At 53.2% G+C, this 15,534-nt stretch overlaps 1 protein-coding gene across 9 annotated transcripts in view; it reads right to left on the bottom strand.

Annotated features, from left to right (window-relative positions):
* Positions 1–169: 169 nt before the first annotated feature.
* The window catches only part of WDTC1 (WD and tetratricopeptide repeats 1), a 65,732-nt gene continuing 50,367 nt past the window's right edge, over positions 170–15,534 (bottom strand). For 6 of the 9 annotated variants that reach the window (XM_081817845.1, XM_081817837.1, XM_081817842.1 and 3 more), the window contains 10 exons: positions 14,745–14,927; positions 13,886–13,980; positions 13,354–13,469; positions 11,849–11,924; positions 11,147–11,255; positions 9,637–9,810; positions 6,340–6,575; positions 4,677–4,857; positions 3,558–3,750; positions 170–2,157 (listed from right to left, as the gene is read on the bottom strand). In XM_081817845.1, coding sequence (XP_081673971.1) covers positions 1,960–2,157; positions 3,558–3,750; positions 4,677–4,857; positions 6,340–6,575; positions 9,637–9,810; positions 11,147–11,255; positions 11,849–11,924; positions 13,354–13,469; positions 13,886–13,980; positions 14,745–14,927 — 1,561 coding nt within the window. In that variant the 3' untranslated portion in view covers positions 170–1,959. Of the gene's footprint in view, positions 2,158–3,557; positions 3,751–4,641; positions 4,858–6,339; positions 6,576–9,636; positions 9,811–11,146; positions 11,256–11,848; positions 11,925–13,353; positions 13,470–13,885; positions 13,981–14,744; positions 14,928–15,534 lie in introns of all 9 variants that reach the window. The other 3 variants (XM_081817838.1, XM_081817840.1, XM_081817839.1) reach the window with 3 other exon arrangements.

Below are 15,534 nucleotides of genomic sequence, written 5' to 3'. Positions count from 1 at the left end.
CCCCGCTATGCTGGGTGCCCACTGCTCACAGGGATCCTGCAAGGCAGGCCTCATTCTACCCAGTAGAATGTGGTTACTCAAAGTCACATAGCTACAGAGGTGAGGGATCAGGTACCCTCACTTCGGTTCCAAGACCCATTTGCACCCCACAAATGCCAGCAGCCACACCTAGAACAAAATGGTTTTAATCAATTGCGTCACCCTCACTCTCCTGGGAGCGGAGCAACAAAAAGGCTCGGCTCCTGCCCCCAGAGGACAGTAAGGCTTATGTGTCTCTCCACACTGCAGGGCCCAGGCTGGGCAGGCAGGGGGCGGGGAGGGGGGGGCAGGGAGGGAGGGAGGGTGGGAGGCAGGGAGAGAGGAAATGGCAGGTGGCTCAAACACAGGAAAGCAAAAGGGGCCCCTGCTGGTCCTTGGGCCCCAGGGCCCAGCCCCCGCACTCCTGCTTTCCCCTCCCTGGCTCGAGAAAGGTCATGGAGAAGAGACAGGGGAGCAAGTCCCAGCAGCAGGAAAAGCAGCAGCAGCTGTTTCCTTCACCAATAAATATACTTCATTACCAAGCTAGGAGAGAGGGGTGGGAGAGGGACTGGGTGGGGCGGAGGGGGAAGAAGCTGCCACCTGTGTTGCTGGGATTAAAGCAATGACGAGATGGTGCCAGACCCCCCACCACTATCCTCACCACCCCCCCCTTCTTAAAACTGTGAAAAAGCTTTTAACATGGCCCTCCTGTCTCCAGGGCTGCTCTGAAGCCTGACTGAGAGGAGGCACCTGGCAGAGACCAGGCGGAGGGAGGGAAGGACGGAGGGAGGGAAGAAGGGAGGCTGCAGCTGGAGGGCTGGAGCCAAGTAAGCACTGAGGGGAAAGAGGGGGGAGAGAGGAGGAAGGCTGAGCAACTATCAGGAGCAGCTCCCAGCTGAGAGCCAAGGGGGCAGAGAGAGGCTTGGTGAGTGGTGGGGTGACTGCTGTCCAGTGTTAAGCTTGGGGCTGCTGAGGAGGGAGGGGGCCAAGTTAGGGATTTTCCCGTCTGAGTGGCTCAGGAGACCCACCCCCCTCCCCCCAGAGCAGCAGGGGGACAGAGAAAAGCCATCACTTCTTTGGTCTTTGTGGCGGCTCAGCACGTGGGGTGGGAGGGAGGGCAGAAAGGGCCCTTAGCAGGGAGCGCCACCTCAGCAGAGTAGGCCTGGCTGGGAGCTCTGGCAGAAAGGTCACAGTGAGGCCAAGGAGCCCCCAGAAAGGGGAGTGGGAGTGGTCGTAGTGCAGTGCAGAAGGGTATGGCCTGGTGCTCCACCCTCTGCCAGGGCCCTTGGGAAAGGCTAAGCCCCCAGAGGTGGCCAGTGAGCCCAGGCGCGGGGTCCAGAGCCAGCACTGGGAGAAGGGCGAGGACGCTCTCCTGCCCAGGCAGGGGACTGGCCTTGCCTACTGCAGGACTCCCACCTTCCTTCTGCTTCCACCCTGACATGGTGGCTCTGGAGGGAGGGTGGGACCCCATCCTTTTTCAGAACCTTCCCTGAAGCCACAGAGGAGCTAGCCTTGCCCGTAGGAGCAAGAGTGGCAACAGGTCAAGGCTAGCCCTTACGGACTGGAATTCCACTCCCCTTCCTGTCGCCAACTGAAGTGTAGGGCAATCCTTGAAGACAGCTTCAGCCCTTGCCTCCCAACCTGAGGCAGGCCAGAGCCCGCCAGGAACATGGAAGTGGGAGGTGGGGGGTATTTGGAGGGGCTTCCCCTCCTGCTCTTCTGCTCAGAGCTGGGGCCAGTCAAGGGGCAATCTGCCCAAAAGTCTGAAAGCCAGCAAGTTGTAGCAACCCCCCACCCCCAATGCCAAACTAACAAACAAAACAGGGAAATGAAAAAATGGGGGGAGGAGGGGAAGACAAACCAAAACAGAACCCCCTGACCTCCTGCCCATGGTGAACGGTCCAGCCAGTAGCAGGGGCTGGGGACCAGAGCTAGGAGAGTCTAGCTGGGCCGGCACTGAACCTGGCCCTCGGAGCTGTCCTCGTCGTCAGAGGCCCCAGCACCCCCACTGCTCAGGCCTGTGATCCGGTAGCCCATGTTGAGCAGCATCACCTCCAGTGGGTCAGCATTCATGCGCCGCTGGTTCGCCTGGGAAGCACCCTCCATGTCCTCCACAACTCGGCCTGTGAGGTCTTCACTCTGTGGGAGAAGGCACACATACCACTGGGATATATGTGTGTGTGGGGAGGTCGGCAAACACACACAGATGGAGCGATATACGTAGAAGGCGCTGTACATACCAGGAGATGTACCTGGGATTTGTACGTATACTCATATGTGTATCTGGGTGCCAGGGAATGCACACACGGGGATATGTACAGGACACATGCTCACCAGGATATAGATGTGAGGGAGATGACACACCACATGGGGTTATACATATGGGGCCCATTTGGTAATACACACTGGGCGGACACAATACACTGAGGTATACGTGGGGGTGCACATGCTGGGATGCATACTGGGGGGGCATACACATATCAGGTTACGTATCGGCGGGGCCCCATACAGGAAATGACGGGGACATACCACATGGGGTTATATACATGGGGGGCCCATACATGGACATATATGTGAGAGGACTCACACCAGGGTCTGTTGGGCACACCTACTAGATACCCAAGGTGGGGGGCACAGACAACACCCCCCCATCCTACTCTTTTCTGTCATCACTCCCAACAATCCTTCCTTTATCTTTTTCCTCTCCCCTCATGGGACAGGCCTATAGGGTTCTCTTTAAAATTCACAGTAAATTGCCTCTGTAATTAGATACACCACTTGACTTCTGTCTTGCTGGCTAGAGAGGGGAAGAAGTGAGGCAGAGGGCAGGGGAGGCCTCAGGCCAGCCTGCCTGGCTACCCACCCTGGGAGTGGAGGGGACCACCCCATCCTAAGTGTCCCTGTGGACTGGACACTTCACCGGCATCACTTCTTTATCCTTAAAGCAACCTTTTGAGGTGGTGCTGTCATTCCCATTCCAATGTGCAGATGATAAAACCTGGGCCAGAGATGGTTGAGTCCCTTAGGCAGTGAGTGAAGGGACCAGGATTCAAACTTAGGCTCACCAGACTCCAAAGTCTGCATACTTTCCATGTAACCAAGGGACTGGCTTTTGCCCAGCTTCGGGGAGGACACAACGCAGTGGTATATGAGGTCCCTAGGGAGCCCCTGAGGTACTGTTCTCATGAGGTGGCGCTGGAGACGCTCTGGTTCCCTCCCTATCTCCTGCACCCCTGGTTACTGTTTCCTGTATGTGAGTCTCATCTTCTCCGCTTGCTCAGGGATATGCCTCCAGAAGGCAGGCACCTACTCCTGCCCCTGGGATTGCCTACTGCATCTGGCACTTTCAGAATTTGATGGCTCCCACCTTGACACAGCATTGGGCCCTTGGGTAAGAGTTCCCTCATCCTAGCAGCTTCTAGTCTCTGGGTGACTCATTTCCCTTCGCAATCCTCCCAAGGCTCAGCCAGGGGCCTTGCACAGGGTCCAGCCCAGACTTTCTCCCTGTCTAGTTTGGGCCATCTTCTCTGCACCCTCACCTCTGGCCGGGGGTTCCAGAGCCGCACAACAGGGTCGATGCCGCTGGTGGCCAGGAAGCAGTAGCTGGGGTGTGGCTGCAGGCAGTTGACGATGGACTCGTCCCCTTGGAGCACGCGGACCAGGTTGGTGGTCTCCTTTTCCCAGATGAAGAAGGAGCCATCGTCAGAGCCACTGACGATGTACTGAGCGTTGCTGGCAGAGGGGCAAAGGGCAGGGAGGTCAGGTGGGGTACTGCCCTACAGCCTCAAGTAGAGGCTGTGTGGCTTAGGGCAAGGGGGAGCAGGGAAGTCTGGAGCTGCTCATTCCCCCCGAACTCTGGGGTCTTCACATGGCTCAGAACTCCCCCACACATCGTAACCCTCTCCATTCTGCAGAGCCCTAGTCGCTGTGCAGCTATTAAGCTCAGGATCAGGGACTGCTTGGGTACCTCGAAGATACTCTCCCTCAAGGCACATTATAAGCTCCCTGGGTGCTGGATCAGATTTTGCATCTCCTACGTCTCTGGGAACACTCTTGTCTAAGCCTTCCCTCAGCAGTCCTAGCCTTCCTGGGTCCAGAACCCCCACCCTACAGTACATCTGCTCCTCACACACCATTGACACTTAGAGGGGATCTTGATGGAGAGACTCTCGACAGTCAAGTGTTTCACCTGCCCAAAGAAAGTACACCATCTACAGAGGAGGGTTGGGGGTGATTGGGTCTGAGACATGGGCTATGTCCCTCAGTACCAGGGGCACAGTTCTGAGCACACAAGTGTGCCAAGACTGCCAGCCTCTGAGGGCTCTTGCCTCATACCCCAGTAGAGGGAAGCTCCAAGCATCCACATCAAGAAACCAAGCTCTGGCACATGGAGATGGAGAGAGAGGAGGTAGGGGATAAAGGCAGAGTCCAGGCCCTGCTGGATGCTTTGTGGATTACCTTATTATGGCCCCATGAGTGGGGATGGCTGGTTTCATTTTACAGATGAAGAAACTGAGACCCACAGAGGTGAAGCCATTTGGTGAAGGATATAGGTAGAGCTGGGATTTGAGACTTTTCTAAAAGCATTATGCCCCCGTGCCCCCCCAACCTCCTGCTGCCAACCGGGCTGTGCCCTCCTCCTCTTCAGGGCCTCGGACCTGCCAAAGAAATTGGCCTCCTTGATATCCGTGGTGGTGTTGCAGTGGCCACAGTAGCGGAACTGATAGTCGTAGCTTCGCTCCCGCAGCACCATCTCATCCTCGGAGATGGAGTCCTTGCGGCTCGTGCTGCGGAGGCGGACAGGACCGCCACCGCCACCACCGGCTCCCTTCTTCTCCTCTAGGGGCAGAGAGCAAGGAAAGGTGAGACCTGTCCCTCTCTCCCCTCCCCTACCTTGTCTCCTCGCCTGGCCCTGTTTTCAGCCCAAGTGCTGACAATGTAGGGCTGCCTGCCTCTAGCCCTACCCTGGAAAGCTGGCAATGACTGTGAGGAAGAAGCACCTTTGGACCCAGCCCTTGAGGATGTTCAAAAGGGGACCTCGGACGCTAGGAGGGCCTTGGCTCAGGTCCCTGAATCATGTCTGGAAGCCCCAAGGATGCACAGGCCCACAGTCTGTTTCTGTGGAGATAAGAGGCAGGGAGGGAAGGTGAAGCCCTACTGAGAGCCTTGAAGGGATGATTTTTCTAAATAGACCCACAGGTCTGAAGGCAGTAAGGTCCAAGCCCTTCCTCCCTGGAAGACGACTTATAGATCCCAAATGAGGCACTGACCGGTTCAGTGCCTTGGGTAAAATCACAACAGTTTTCTCAGTGCCTTAAAAGGGCCTTGATTCTGCCTGCCTCAGGGCTTTTGCATAGCTGGTCCCTAGGCCAGGAAGTCTTCACCTCCCACAGCTACACTTTGTATCTAGTTACCTCTTCTTCCTCACCCTTGAGATCTCCGATTACATGTCTCCTCCTCTAGAACCCCAGCCTGACATCAAGCCCTGCCCCATGCAGCCATACTGTATCAGCCCTCCTTGGCTCTCATCACACTCCGTTTCTCCTTCATTGCCTGGTTCCTTCACTAGGGCTGTAAGCTCCATGAATACAGAAATCCCATCTGCCTTGTCCACAGCTGTACACCCAGGACCCAGCACAGTGCCTGGCACATGGTAGATGCTTGGTAACTATTCAAACAAATCAATCAATCGCATGGTTAGTAAACTGCATAGGAGAGAGGTGAGGATCCACATCTGCCTCCAGTGAGTTCACGTTTTCATCACAAAACCCAACTCACTCTCCAATGCTACTGAGGTGAGCTGGACAGGGCTTCGAATGCTCTCTGTGAGGGTAAGGCAGTGGGTTCAGGGAGGCTGTGCTTTACCCAAGGTCACATGGTGACCACATGGCAGAGCTGAGGCTGGAACCAAAGGTTCCACACCCCATGAGTGAGGCATTTCTACTGCCAGCATCCAAACTGGAGTGAGTGCAACCCCCAGCTGCTGCCCCTTACTCACGGCTAAGGCCCTGTGAGCAGCTGAGAAGGCCCAGCTGGAGCTATGCGGATGGCCTGACTGGGCTCAGCTGACTCCTGTCCTGAGTCCCAGGCATTACGCCAGGTGCTTTAAACATGGTATTCCGAATCCTCAACAGAAACCCTAAATGGGAGGTGTTATCACTCTGCCTTTACAGATGAGGAAACTGAGTCCCAAAGTCACATGATTTCTGAATCAGCATCTGAACCCAGGCCTCTCTAATCTCAGAACCATGTCCTCTCCAGCATGTCCCATAGGACCTCAAATAGAAAGAGACAGCGCCCCCCTCCTCAGTACCCACTCACCACCGTCATTTTTGGAGAAGAGGGCCGCCGTGATGTCGCGGCCCAGTGCGTCACAAGCGCTGCTGTGGGCCTGCTCCGGAAACTTCCCTTTGAAGTCATCCAGGCACTCCAGGGCCTCAGCCACGTACTTGAGCTCAAAGAGGCAGCGGGCCAGGCGGAAGTGTGCCTTTAGGTGGCATGGGTTTAGGGAGATGGCCTTGAGGCAGTCTCTCAGGGCATCGTAGTGGTCGCCGTCCCTGGGAAGGCAGGGGAGCGTGGCCTGGAGGTGGGGCCACTTGGCAAGCAAGGAGTCCACCCGGCCTCCTCTGCTTCCTGTGGCCACCTCAGCCCACCTCTGACAGATCTCAGGGCGAGGGTACTTGGAAATGAAAAGAACCCTGGCTCAGCCCAGGCCTTGCTCCCCAGGAGATAGAGTATGTTAAGATGAGTCAGGAACCCTGAAGTCTTGGGGGGGTTGGGGGATGGGGGTGTGTGTTTGAGAAAAACAGTGTCAGGCTGCCCTCTGCTGGGCACAGAGTGCAACTGCGCACTGGCTCACCCCAGGCACCCGCAGCTCTGCAGCAGAAGGCCTGGCATCTTGCCCACCTCAGGCTCCCCAAGCCCTCCTTCTCTCTTCCTCCAACTACCTCCTCAAATCCCCCCGGCTGGTCTTCAAAGCCATGGCCAAGGTGGGGGGCCCTCAAGGACAGTTCTGCGGTCTGGGGAAGCCAGAAGTGCCAGGCTGGGGACTCAGGGTCTGACCAGCAGGCAGCAAGCCCTCAGCCAGACCCCCCTCTGTCCTGGCTGACTGATCCACAGCAGCTGTGGCCTCTACCTCCCGGGGCTGAAGGATGGGGCCTGACAGACTGGCAGAGTCAGTTCTCTGGAAGCTGATGGCGAAGGGGGATGTGCACGCCAGGAACACCAAATTATCCCCACTCACTTCTTCAACCTCCCAAAGCATGGATGAAGGGAAGTGGGGATGGTTTTTAGGGGAGAGCGAGAGGGGAGGGGTCAAAGGAGAAGTCCCCTGCTCTCCCACCCTGTGCCAGAATATAGGCTACACTCCTCCAGCACCTCTCATCTGTTCCCACCTGTCGTTTGGAGAGCCAGACAGGTCACAGGAGCCACTTCTCCTTTGGTAGCCTTTTTCTTTTTTTTCCCTTTCCCTGATGGGCTGAGGCGGGCCTAGAACCCAACTGTGCCAAGCAGCACTCCCCAGAGTTGATGCTTCTTCCACCAAGGCCCAGCTCACAACCCTCCTGCATAGGGCCAAAGCAGGCCTGACAGGGGAAAGGTCCTCCTGACTCTCCTCTCCCGACAGCACTCAGAGGGAGCATCCAGCCCTTGCAGCAGCCATGCTCAGATCAGGAACAAGCAGCTCACCAGCGTGGGAGCAGGCAGGGGACAGAGTGCTTTGAAGGTATGGCCTGCGTGAGAACGACTGGCTGTGATGAAGGAGCAGGCACTGTTCAGAAACCCAATTACCACCTGCAGAGTGCCCCTCAGAGCTCCTGGAGAGAGCCAGACAGAGACCAACCAGGAGCCAAGGGGTGACAGCTCCCACCGCATCCAGGAGCAGATGGCAGCCCTGGAGAGACTGGCCTGGGACAGAATGTGACATTCTACGGGTCACTGGCAGGCATGTGGGGATGGGGAGAGCAGGCTGGCCCCAGGGCTCACCCATCCAGACTCACTGCCAGATCAATCTCCCTGAAAGGGCAGCCCTCAGCACATCCCTCTCCGGCTCGAAACTCTTCAGTAGCTGCCCATCATCCCACTGAATCCAGGCCAAAACGCCACCACTCTGCATTCCAAGTCCTTCCCAGGCCAGCCCCAGGCTACCTCACAGACTCATCTCCTGCCAGTCCCTTCCAGAACCCTCTGCTCCAGCCAAATGGATTTGTTGTTCTGCAAACAAGCTCTTCAGTCAGTCCCCCACCCCCATGCCTTTGTTCACACCATTCATCTCCCTGGGAATGTCCTTTCCCCATAATCCCCTCCTCCTTTTCATTTCCTTGCCTAAGTCTGCCCACACTTAAAGCCCATCAGACACCTCATCTTCCTGACACTTCCCTGACCCCAGCTAAAGTGACCTAACTTTTCTTAGTGCCCACAGTCCTTTTACCTGACCACTCAAAGACTCACTGCTTCCTGCCTCATCATGATGAACCCTGATCATGTCTTTGTCCTCTGTCCAGAGGCTGGGCACTCTGGAGCACAGGAACTCAAAAGTGAAGAACTTTGTGTCCCTGCTATCTAGTGCATAGTAGGAGTTCAGAGAACATGTCAAGGGCACCCATCAGCCTCTCTTAGCAAGAATGCAAGAGTGAAACAGCTCTCAGTCTAAAGCATGGATGAGGACCCTGCATTCTACCCCACTCCTGGGACAGAGAGGCAAAACACCTCAGGATGGCCCCCCAAACCATCACCTCCTGGGTTAGGTTGCCATCTGAGTCTTTGGCAAACTCTTGATGCCTGAGCTAAGGCCTATGGGGGCACCTTCCCAAAGTCCCATCTACCATCCTGCTAACTTGGGTGGGTTTCTTACGCTTCCCTCTCTGGCCTGCCTTGTTGCAGCCAGACGATGGCACACCAGCTGGCCTGTCTGTCTGGGCAGAGCCGACGGATGCCAGACGGAGCAGAAATGGCTGTGGGCCCAGCTCTATCCATCTCCAGTCCTGGCCCCGGCTGGGGGATGGGGTCTGCCTGCCTGCTTGCCTGCTGGTGCCGCAGGCAGAAGGGCTGGGAGCCCTGATGGTCTCCAAAGATAGCAGATTCTTCAGGAACCTGCTTTACCCCTTTACCACCAGCCACTATGACCCAACATGACCCACAGCCAGCTTCAGATCTCTGGTATATTGTCTGTGCTTAGTCCAATGATCTAAGAGCATAGGAAAGCAAGCCCCAAGGTCAAGGAGCTGCAGAATCATTTCAGACAGATACCAACTGAATTCACCAAATGCCTCTTTTCTATCTAGCAAGAATTCCACTGCTCCTTCAATAGTCCCAATTCAAGGCACAATTATCCAACAGTTGGGATTAATCATTCTCTCAAGTCCTACTTGTCCAGTGGCCATCTCACTTTATAACAAAACACCATGTTGAAGCTCCTTGTGAACATGTTCTACTTCACTGTGACCTTTCTTGGTGCTTGAGACTTCCTGACTTCTAGTCTGGAGGTGGGGAGGAGAAGCCTGGGCCTAAGGAGCCCTAAGAGGCAGTGGGATGCCACTGCCACCTTCCCTGGAGGCCTCGGCAACTTGGCTCCATCAGGTCCCCTGCCTTCATCCCTCATCCTAGCCCAGGTCCACTCACCACTTGCGCTTCATGTAGGCAGCAGCTCGGTTCCCGTAGAGCATGGCATTGTGAGGGGCCCTCTGCACGGCCTTGCTGTAAAGCTGAATGGCCTGGGTCCACTGCTGGCAGGCAAAGGCCTCATTAGCTTGCTGTTTCACACGCTCCAAGTATGGGGGCAGCTCTACCTGGGGGCTATGGGGAAGGACAGTCAAGTCAGGTCAGCCAAAGAAGGTCAGAGCAGCCTCTCAGGAAGTCTGCAGCCTTGCCTGAGGGCCACCCGTATTTTTTTTTTTTTTGAAGATTTTATTTATTTATTAGAGAGTGAGCGAGAGAGAAACAGCACGAGAAGGGAGAAGGTCAGAGGGAGAAGCAGGCTCCCCGCTGAGCCGGGAGCCCGATGCCCGATGCGGGACTCAATCCCAGGACTCCGGGACCATGACCTGAGCCGAAGGCAGTCGCTTAACCAACTGAGCCACCCAGGCGCCCGCCACCCGTATTTTCTTGGTCCCTGGGATCTGCACTGTCATTTAGAAGAGGGGAGCACTTCTATCCTTGGCCTGGGTTACTTAATAGGTTAACAGGCACATGTCCAGACACTCTGAACCAGTGAAAAAAACAGAGGAACAGAAATGAAGCTGTCATGGATAGGCTAAAGGCAATTCTCTCGCTCTCTTTTTTTAAGTAAACTCTATGCCCCCAACATGGGGGTCAAATTCATGACCCTAAGATCAAGAGCTGCATGCTCCACTGACTGAGCCAGCCAGGCACCCCAAAGGAATTCGATTTGATTCGATTCAATTTATTAGACAGGGAGTGAGCACGCGCACGCGAGTGGGGAGTGAGCAGAGGGAGGAGAGGATCTCAAGCCAACTTGTGCTGAGTGTGGAGTCTGACACGGGGCTCAATTTCATGAGCCTGAGATCAAGACCTGAGCCGAAATTGAGAGTTGGATGCCTAACTGGCTGAGCCACCCAGGTGCTCCCCAAAGGCAATTCTTAATCAAACTCCTGGGCATGATAGTAGCTAACCACCAGCCTCCAGACTGAGCTGAATTGTGTGACCACCCAAGTTCCTCCCACGGATCTCTCTAAAGAGACTTCTGTTTCTCTCAAAGTTTAGAGGATTTGAACCCCTCTATATCCAAAGCCCAGCATTGGGCCTGGCAGTGAACAGAGGCCAAAAGATGATATGGGACAAAGAAAAATGTAATGGGGGAAGCCCATCTATGTGGAATACCTTTAAAGAGAGAGCTCAGTACTAAGAGGCAGCTGGCCCCCGGGTTCTGCCCCAGCTACTGATACCAAGGGACTGGAGCTTCAGTCTGAGCATGATTGGAATCCTACCAGGTAGGAGCAGTATTGGAACCACTACTCATTACTCCATTACCTCCCTTGCCCCAGTCCCCAGACTCTGAGGTATGTACCTGGGTGGAAGGTTTACAACACATGCTCTTCCCTCCAATTATACTGTAAGGTACCGTAAGGTGTAATTGGGACTGGGAGAGCTGGACAAGTCAGGCTGGCCTCACCTGACATGTCCCCTACTCTCCGGCAGCCGGAAGCCATTGCTATGAAGGTGCAGGCCATTGGACACGCCGTTGGATACACCATTGGTGGACATCTTGCCGTTCTGAACTTCTGGCAGGGGTGGGGAGGAAGAACAACAACAACTCAGGAGGAGCTCCTCATTTGCTCCTCAGCAGCCCTCCAGCTTCCATCACAGGATCTGATGGTTCCACTGTGGGCCATGCTCCCAGGGTTAGATCCATTCCCAGAAAGCAAGTTCTGACAGGCAGGCAAGTGCATAAGGAAAAGCCTTTGCGCCCTCTGCTGGTTGGAGAGGGACACAGCTTCAACTTGGCACTACCCTTAGCTGGGTGTGGGGAAGGGAGGTTAGGGGTGCCTAAATCAACTGTAGGCCCCAGGAAGGAGACAGTGAGGAGACTGATCCAGGACGAGAAAGGAAGGGCAAGTACTTCAGGTCCTCAAGAGACAAGCCACGGAAAAAAACTGCTTTTTCAGAGGGAAGTGAAAAGGGCCATGATGCAAACCCCTTTGACAGATCTCTCTGACCTACTGTTATCTCCCTTCTTACTGTATAGAGTGTTCAGGGAATCTAGTCCTTTCAGAGGATCACAGCCACAGCACAAGGGAATGGGCAGCTTTCTCAGCCACTTTGCTGAGATACCTAGCTCCCTAGCAGAGATACCCTACCCCAAGAGAGAACTTACCCCCTGAGGAATGGCATTTTCTAGGCAAGAGGAAGGTGTACGGCCGCTGCTTGTAAGTCAGGTCAAACAAATAGACCTAGAGTGGAAGGGGTCAAGAAAAGAGACGGAGGCTGTGAGCTAAGAATGTGGTTGGCCGTGAGCAAGGCCTTGGTGGCTTGATGGCTCTCAGGAACACAGTGAGTGTTGAGCAGGGAGCCATCCGGCAAGGCCAGGAGGGGTTCCTGTGGAGCAAACCTCAGGCAGGAACATCTTCCCAGTTCCCGGCCCTGAGGGAGGACTGCTTAAAACACTGTCATTAATTAGAAACACATGTTTAAGTTGGAAAGGTCCTCAGAGGTCACAAAGCCAAATGTCTCATTTTACAGATGGGAAAACTGAAACCTCAGAGAAGGGAAGCAATTCGTCCAAAGTAACAATGCTACCTACTTCTCTCAGTGAACATTATCTATTATTATTTAATGTTTATTCAAGTCTTACTTTGCTTTAGGAACTCTAAATGTTTTTTATGACTTACCTCATTTCATCCTAGAAACCACATCATGAAGAGGTACTATTATTTTTCTTTAGTTTATTGTTTTTAGTAATCTCTACACCCAACATGGGACTCTGAACTCACGACCCCAGGGATCAAGAGTTGCATGCTCTTCCGACGGAGTCAGCCAGGTGTCCCAAGAAGTACTATTATTATCACCCCCTTTATAGATGAAGAAATATGGCTCAGACTTTATTTACCCAGGGCCATAAAAGCAGCATGTGGTACAGCCAGGACCCAAAACCAAGTCTGTCTGGCTCTAAACCACTCTGCTAGACTGCCTTTCTATTCATCCTTACGCTATCTTTAGGCCAGGTGATGGCTCAGCAATCTGAAGCCAGAACCGTATTCGCCTGCTCTCCATCCCAGTTCTTTGGTACATAATCCGCCTTGCCTTGTAATGTCATCAACTGGTTCACTTGCCATGTCTCCCCTGTCAACCTGGGCTGGATCGTATTTCACATTTGTCTCCTTCATCTTTATAATAATGCTAATCCCAGACTAAGTGCTCAGTGAGGGTTTGTAAAATAAATGGATTTAAGCAAGGCTTACTAAATATCCTGACCGAGAACACGAAACGGAAGGGTTAGTAACTGCCCATTATCAAGGAACACTCCTACAGCTGGTCTTAACCCAAAGCCTGGCTCTGAGCCCCAGGGTTTCCTCCTAGGAAAATGGAGGATGAGGAAACTGAGGCTCAGAATAATGAAGACACTCACAGTTCAAACTCACAGTACACAGAAGGCCAGAATTTGAAGACAGGTCCGTCAGTTCTAAAGCTTAAGTAAAAGCCAAGGCCAGGGCACCTCTCTGGGAATTCCAATGATGCCATGTTGCTCCTACACTTCACCAGTCATTTGCAATAAGGCTATTGCTTCTTGTCTGCCTCATGGCAGTGGAAGTGAGGTATAAGCCCTGGCTGCTGAATGTGGGGTGGTGGTGGGGCAGAGCCACCTTGGGCAACCATACCTACCTGCTCCCCTCCCATGTTGACCAGCAGCTCTGTGCCATTGGGGCTGAAGGTCACATAGGTGGCAACCAACACTCTCAGACGATTGTTGTAATCAGGCAGCTTCACTGGCAGGTGACCTGCGGGGAGCAGCTCAGTTACCCTAATGTGAGGCTCCCCATCTTCCCCCCCCGCCAGAGAGGAAGGGAGTTGTGTGAAGCCAACCATATCAATAATGGTAGCAATTATCTTCATCATAAAAGCAGCTGCAAGTGTTGAGCACTTACTATATGCACTAGGCTAATTGCTTTATATACTTTATCTCATTAATCATTACAATGCCATTTTATGGAAAAGAAATTAAGGCTCATCAAGGCTAAGTAATTTGCCAAAGGTCATAGGATGGCTGGTTAATAGCAGTCAGGATGAAAGCTCACATCTGCCTTGCTCTAAAACCCTTGCTCTTGACCACCATGCCATGCTATCTCCCTGTACCGCCCCGAAGAGAGTCAACACCCAGCCAAGAATGTGGGTCCAGAGCTGGACTGAGCCCTACCTGCTACGTAATACTGGGCTGCACCATCCGGAAGAGGCTTCTGCCGGTCACAGAAGGTGTGGACACCTGCCGAAGGGCTCTGCTTCATGCTCTTCCTGGTGGGAAGGCAAACCGTATAGGTTATAACCCCTAGCACTACCCCTGGCTAGACCAGACCACAATCCCTAGAGGAAAACCTAAATTTTTATCTTTGAAAGGGGGTGCCTTTCTTCCTTACCTGAGCAACCCCATAGTTTCACCAAATAGATAGCCATGGCCACATACATTACAGTGCTTTACAAGTAGGTCCTATCCATCACCTTGGTCCTCATGACCACCCTATTATCCCCATTTTACAGATGATGAAGTTAAGGTTCAAGGTCCACTCCAGGTCATGTAGTGTGAGGAACAGCAGTGGTTGCCCAAACCCACAAATGAAAGTAAAGCAGGCCAGACATCCCTGTGCTTGTCCCAGGAGTCGACTGAAAACCCAGGCTGGCAGAGCTGCTCAGATCTGGGACTTATATGGAGCTTCTCATTATATTCTACATTTGTTTAAAAAAAAAAAAGAATAAAATAAAATGTACATTTTAAGTGTACAAAAAAGAAATTACATGTACAAGATTATAACTCTGTACAAATACTTGCAGGAAGAGAACAAGCAGCAAATACTATACACAGTGATTTGTTTCAGGTGGTGGCTTATGGGTCGTTTCTTCATTTTACTTTCCATTATTTTCCAAAACAAACATGGATTAAATTAAAAAAAAAAAATCACAAAAATTTAAAAACCCACCTCAAAAAGAAGAGGGCATGGCAATGAGGGAAAGGGGCAGCAGGTTCCCAGAGGCCTGCCCACGGGCGGCCGAACTAGTCATACCTGTGGTTATGGATCATGCGAATGTCATAGAGCCTCACAAAGGGCCCACTGGCCCCTACAGCCAGGCAGTTGTTGTCCTGGGGGTTGACGGTGAGGCACTTGGCCTCCACCAGCTGGCCACAGTACTCTGTCAGGTCAATCAGCACCTCCGAGTGTTTGCTGTTCTCCCGAAGGTCATACTGGCTGTGAGAGAGGACAGCGTTAGGGGATAGGTGTTGGGTCCTCCCTGTGAGGCGGGGGAGAAGCTAAGGCCTTGTTATACAAAGGAACTGGGAGCAGCTTTGACCTGTTCCTAAATAATAAGAATGTCAAAAACCACCACTCCTGGGGCGCCTGGGTGGCTCAGTCATTAAACATCTGCCTTCGGCTCAGGGCATGATCCCAGGGTCCTGGGATCGAGCCCTCCATCGGGCTCCCTGCTCTGCAGGAAGCCTGCTTCTCCCACTCCCCCTGCTTGTGTTCCCTCTCTTGCTCTCTCTCTCTGTCAAATAAATAAATAAAGTCTTTTAAAAAAAACCCAAAAAACCACCACTTCTATTTCTTTCTTTCTTTTTTTTTTTTTTTTAAAGATTTTGTTTTTAAGTAATTTCTACACCCAGTGTGGGGCTTGAACTCATGACCCTGAGATTAAGAGTTGCACGCTCCTCTGACTTAGCCAGCCAGGCGCCCTGAAAAACCATTCCCATTTCAAGAGTGTTCACTGTGGGCCAGGCACCTGAAATAGGCTTCTCACACAATCTTATTCTTTATATAACTACTTAAGGTAAATACTACTGTAAAGATGTCAGTG

The sequence above is a fragment of the Leptonychotes weddellii genome, chromosome 4, assembly GCF_054177405.1.
Source record: "Leptonychotes weddellii isolate Sample4059 chromosome 4, ASM5417740v2, whole genome shotgun sequence".
Taxonomy (NCBI): Eukaryota; Metazoa; Chordata; class Mammalia; order Carnivora; family Phocidae; genus Leptonychotes; species Leptonychotes weddellii.
This window is presented reverse-complemented; position numbering and strand designations above follow the sequence as displayed.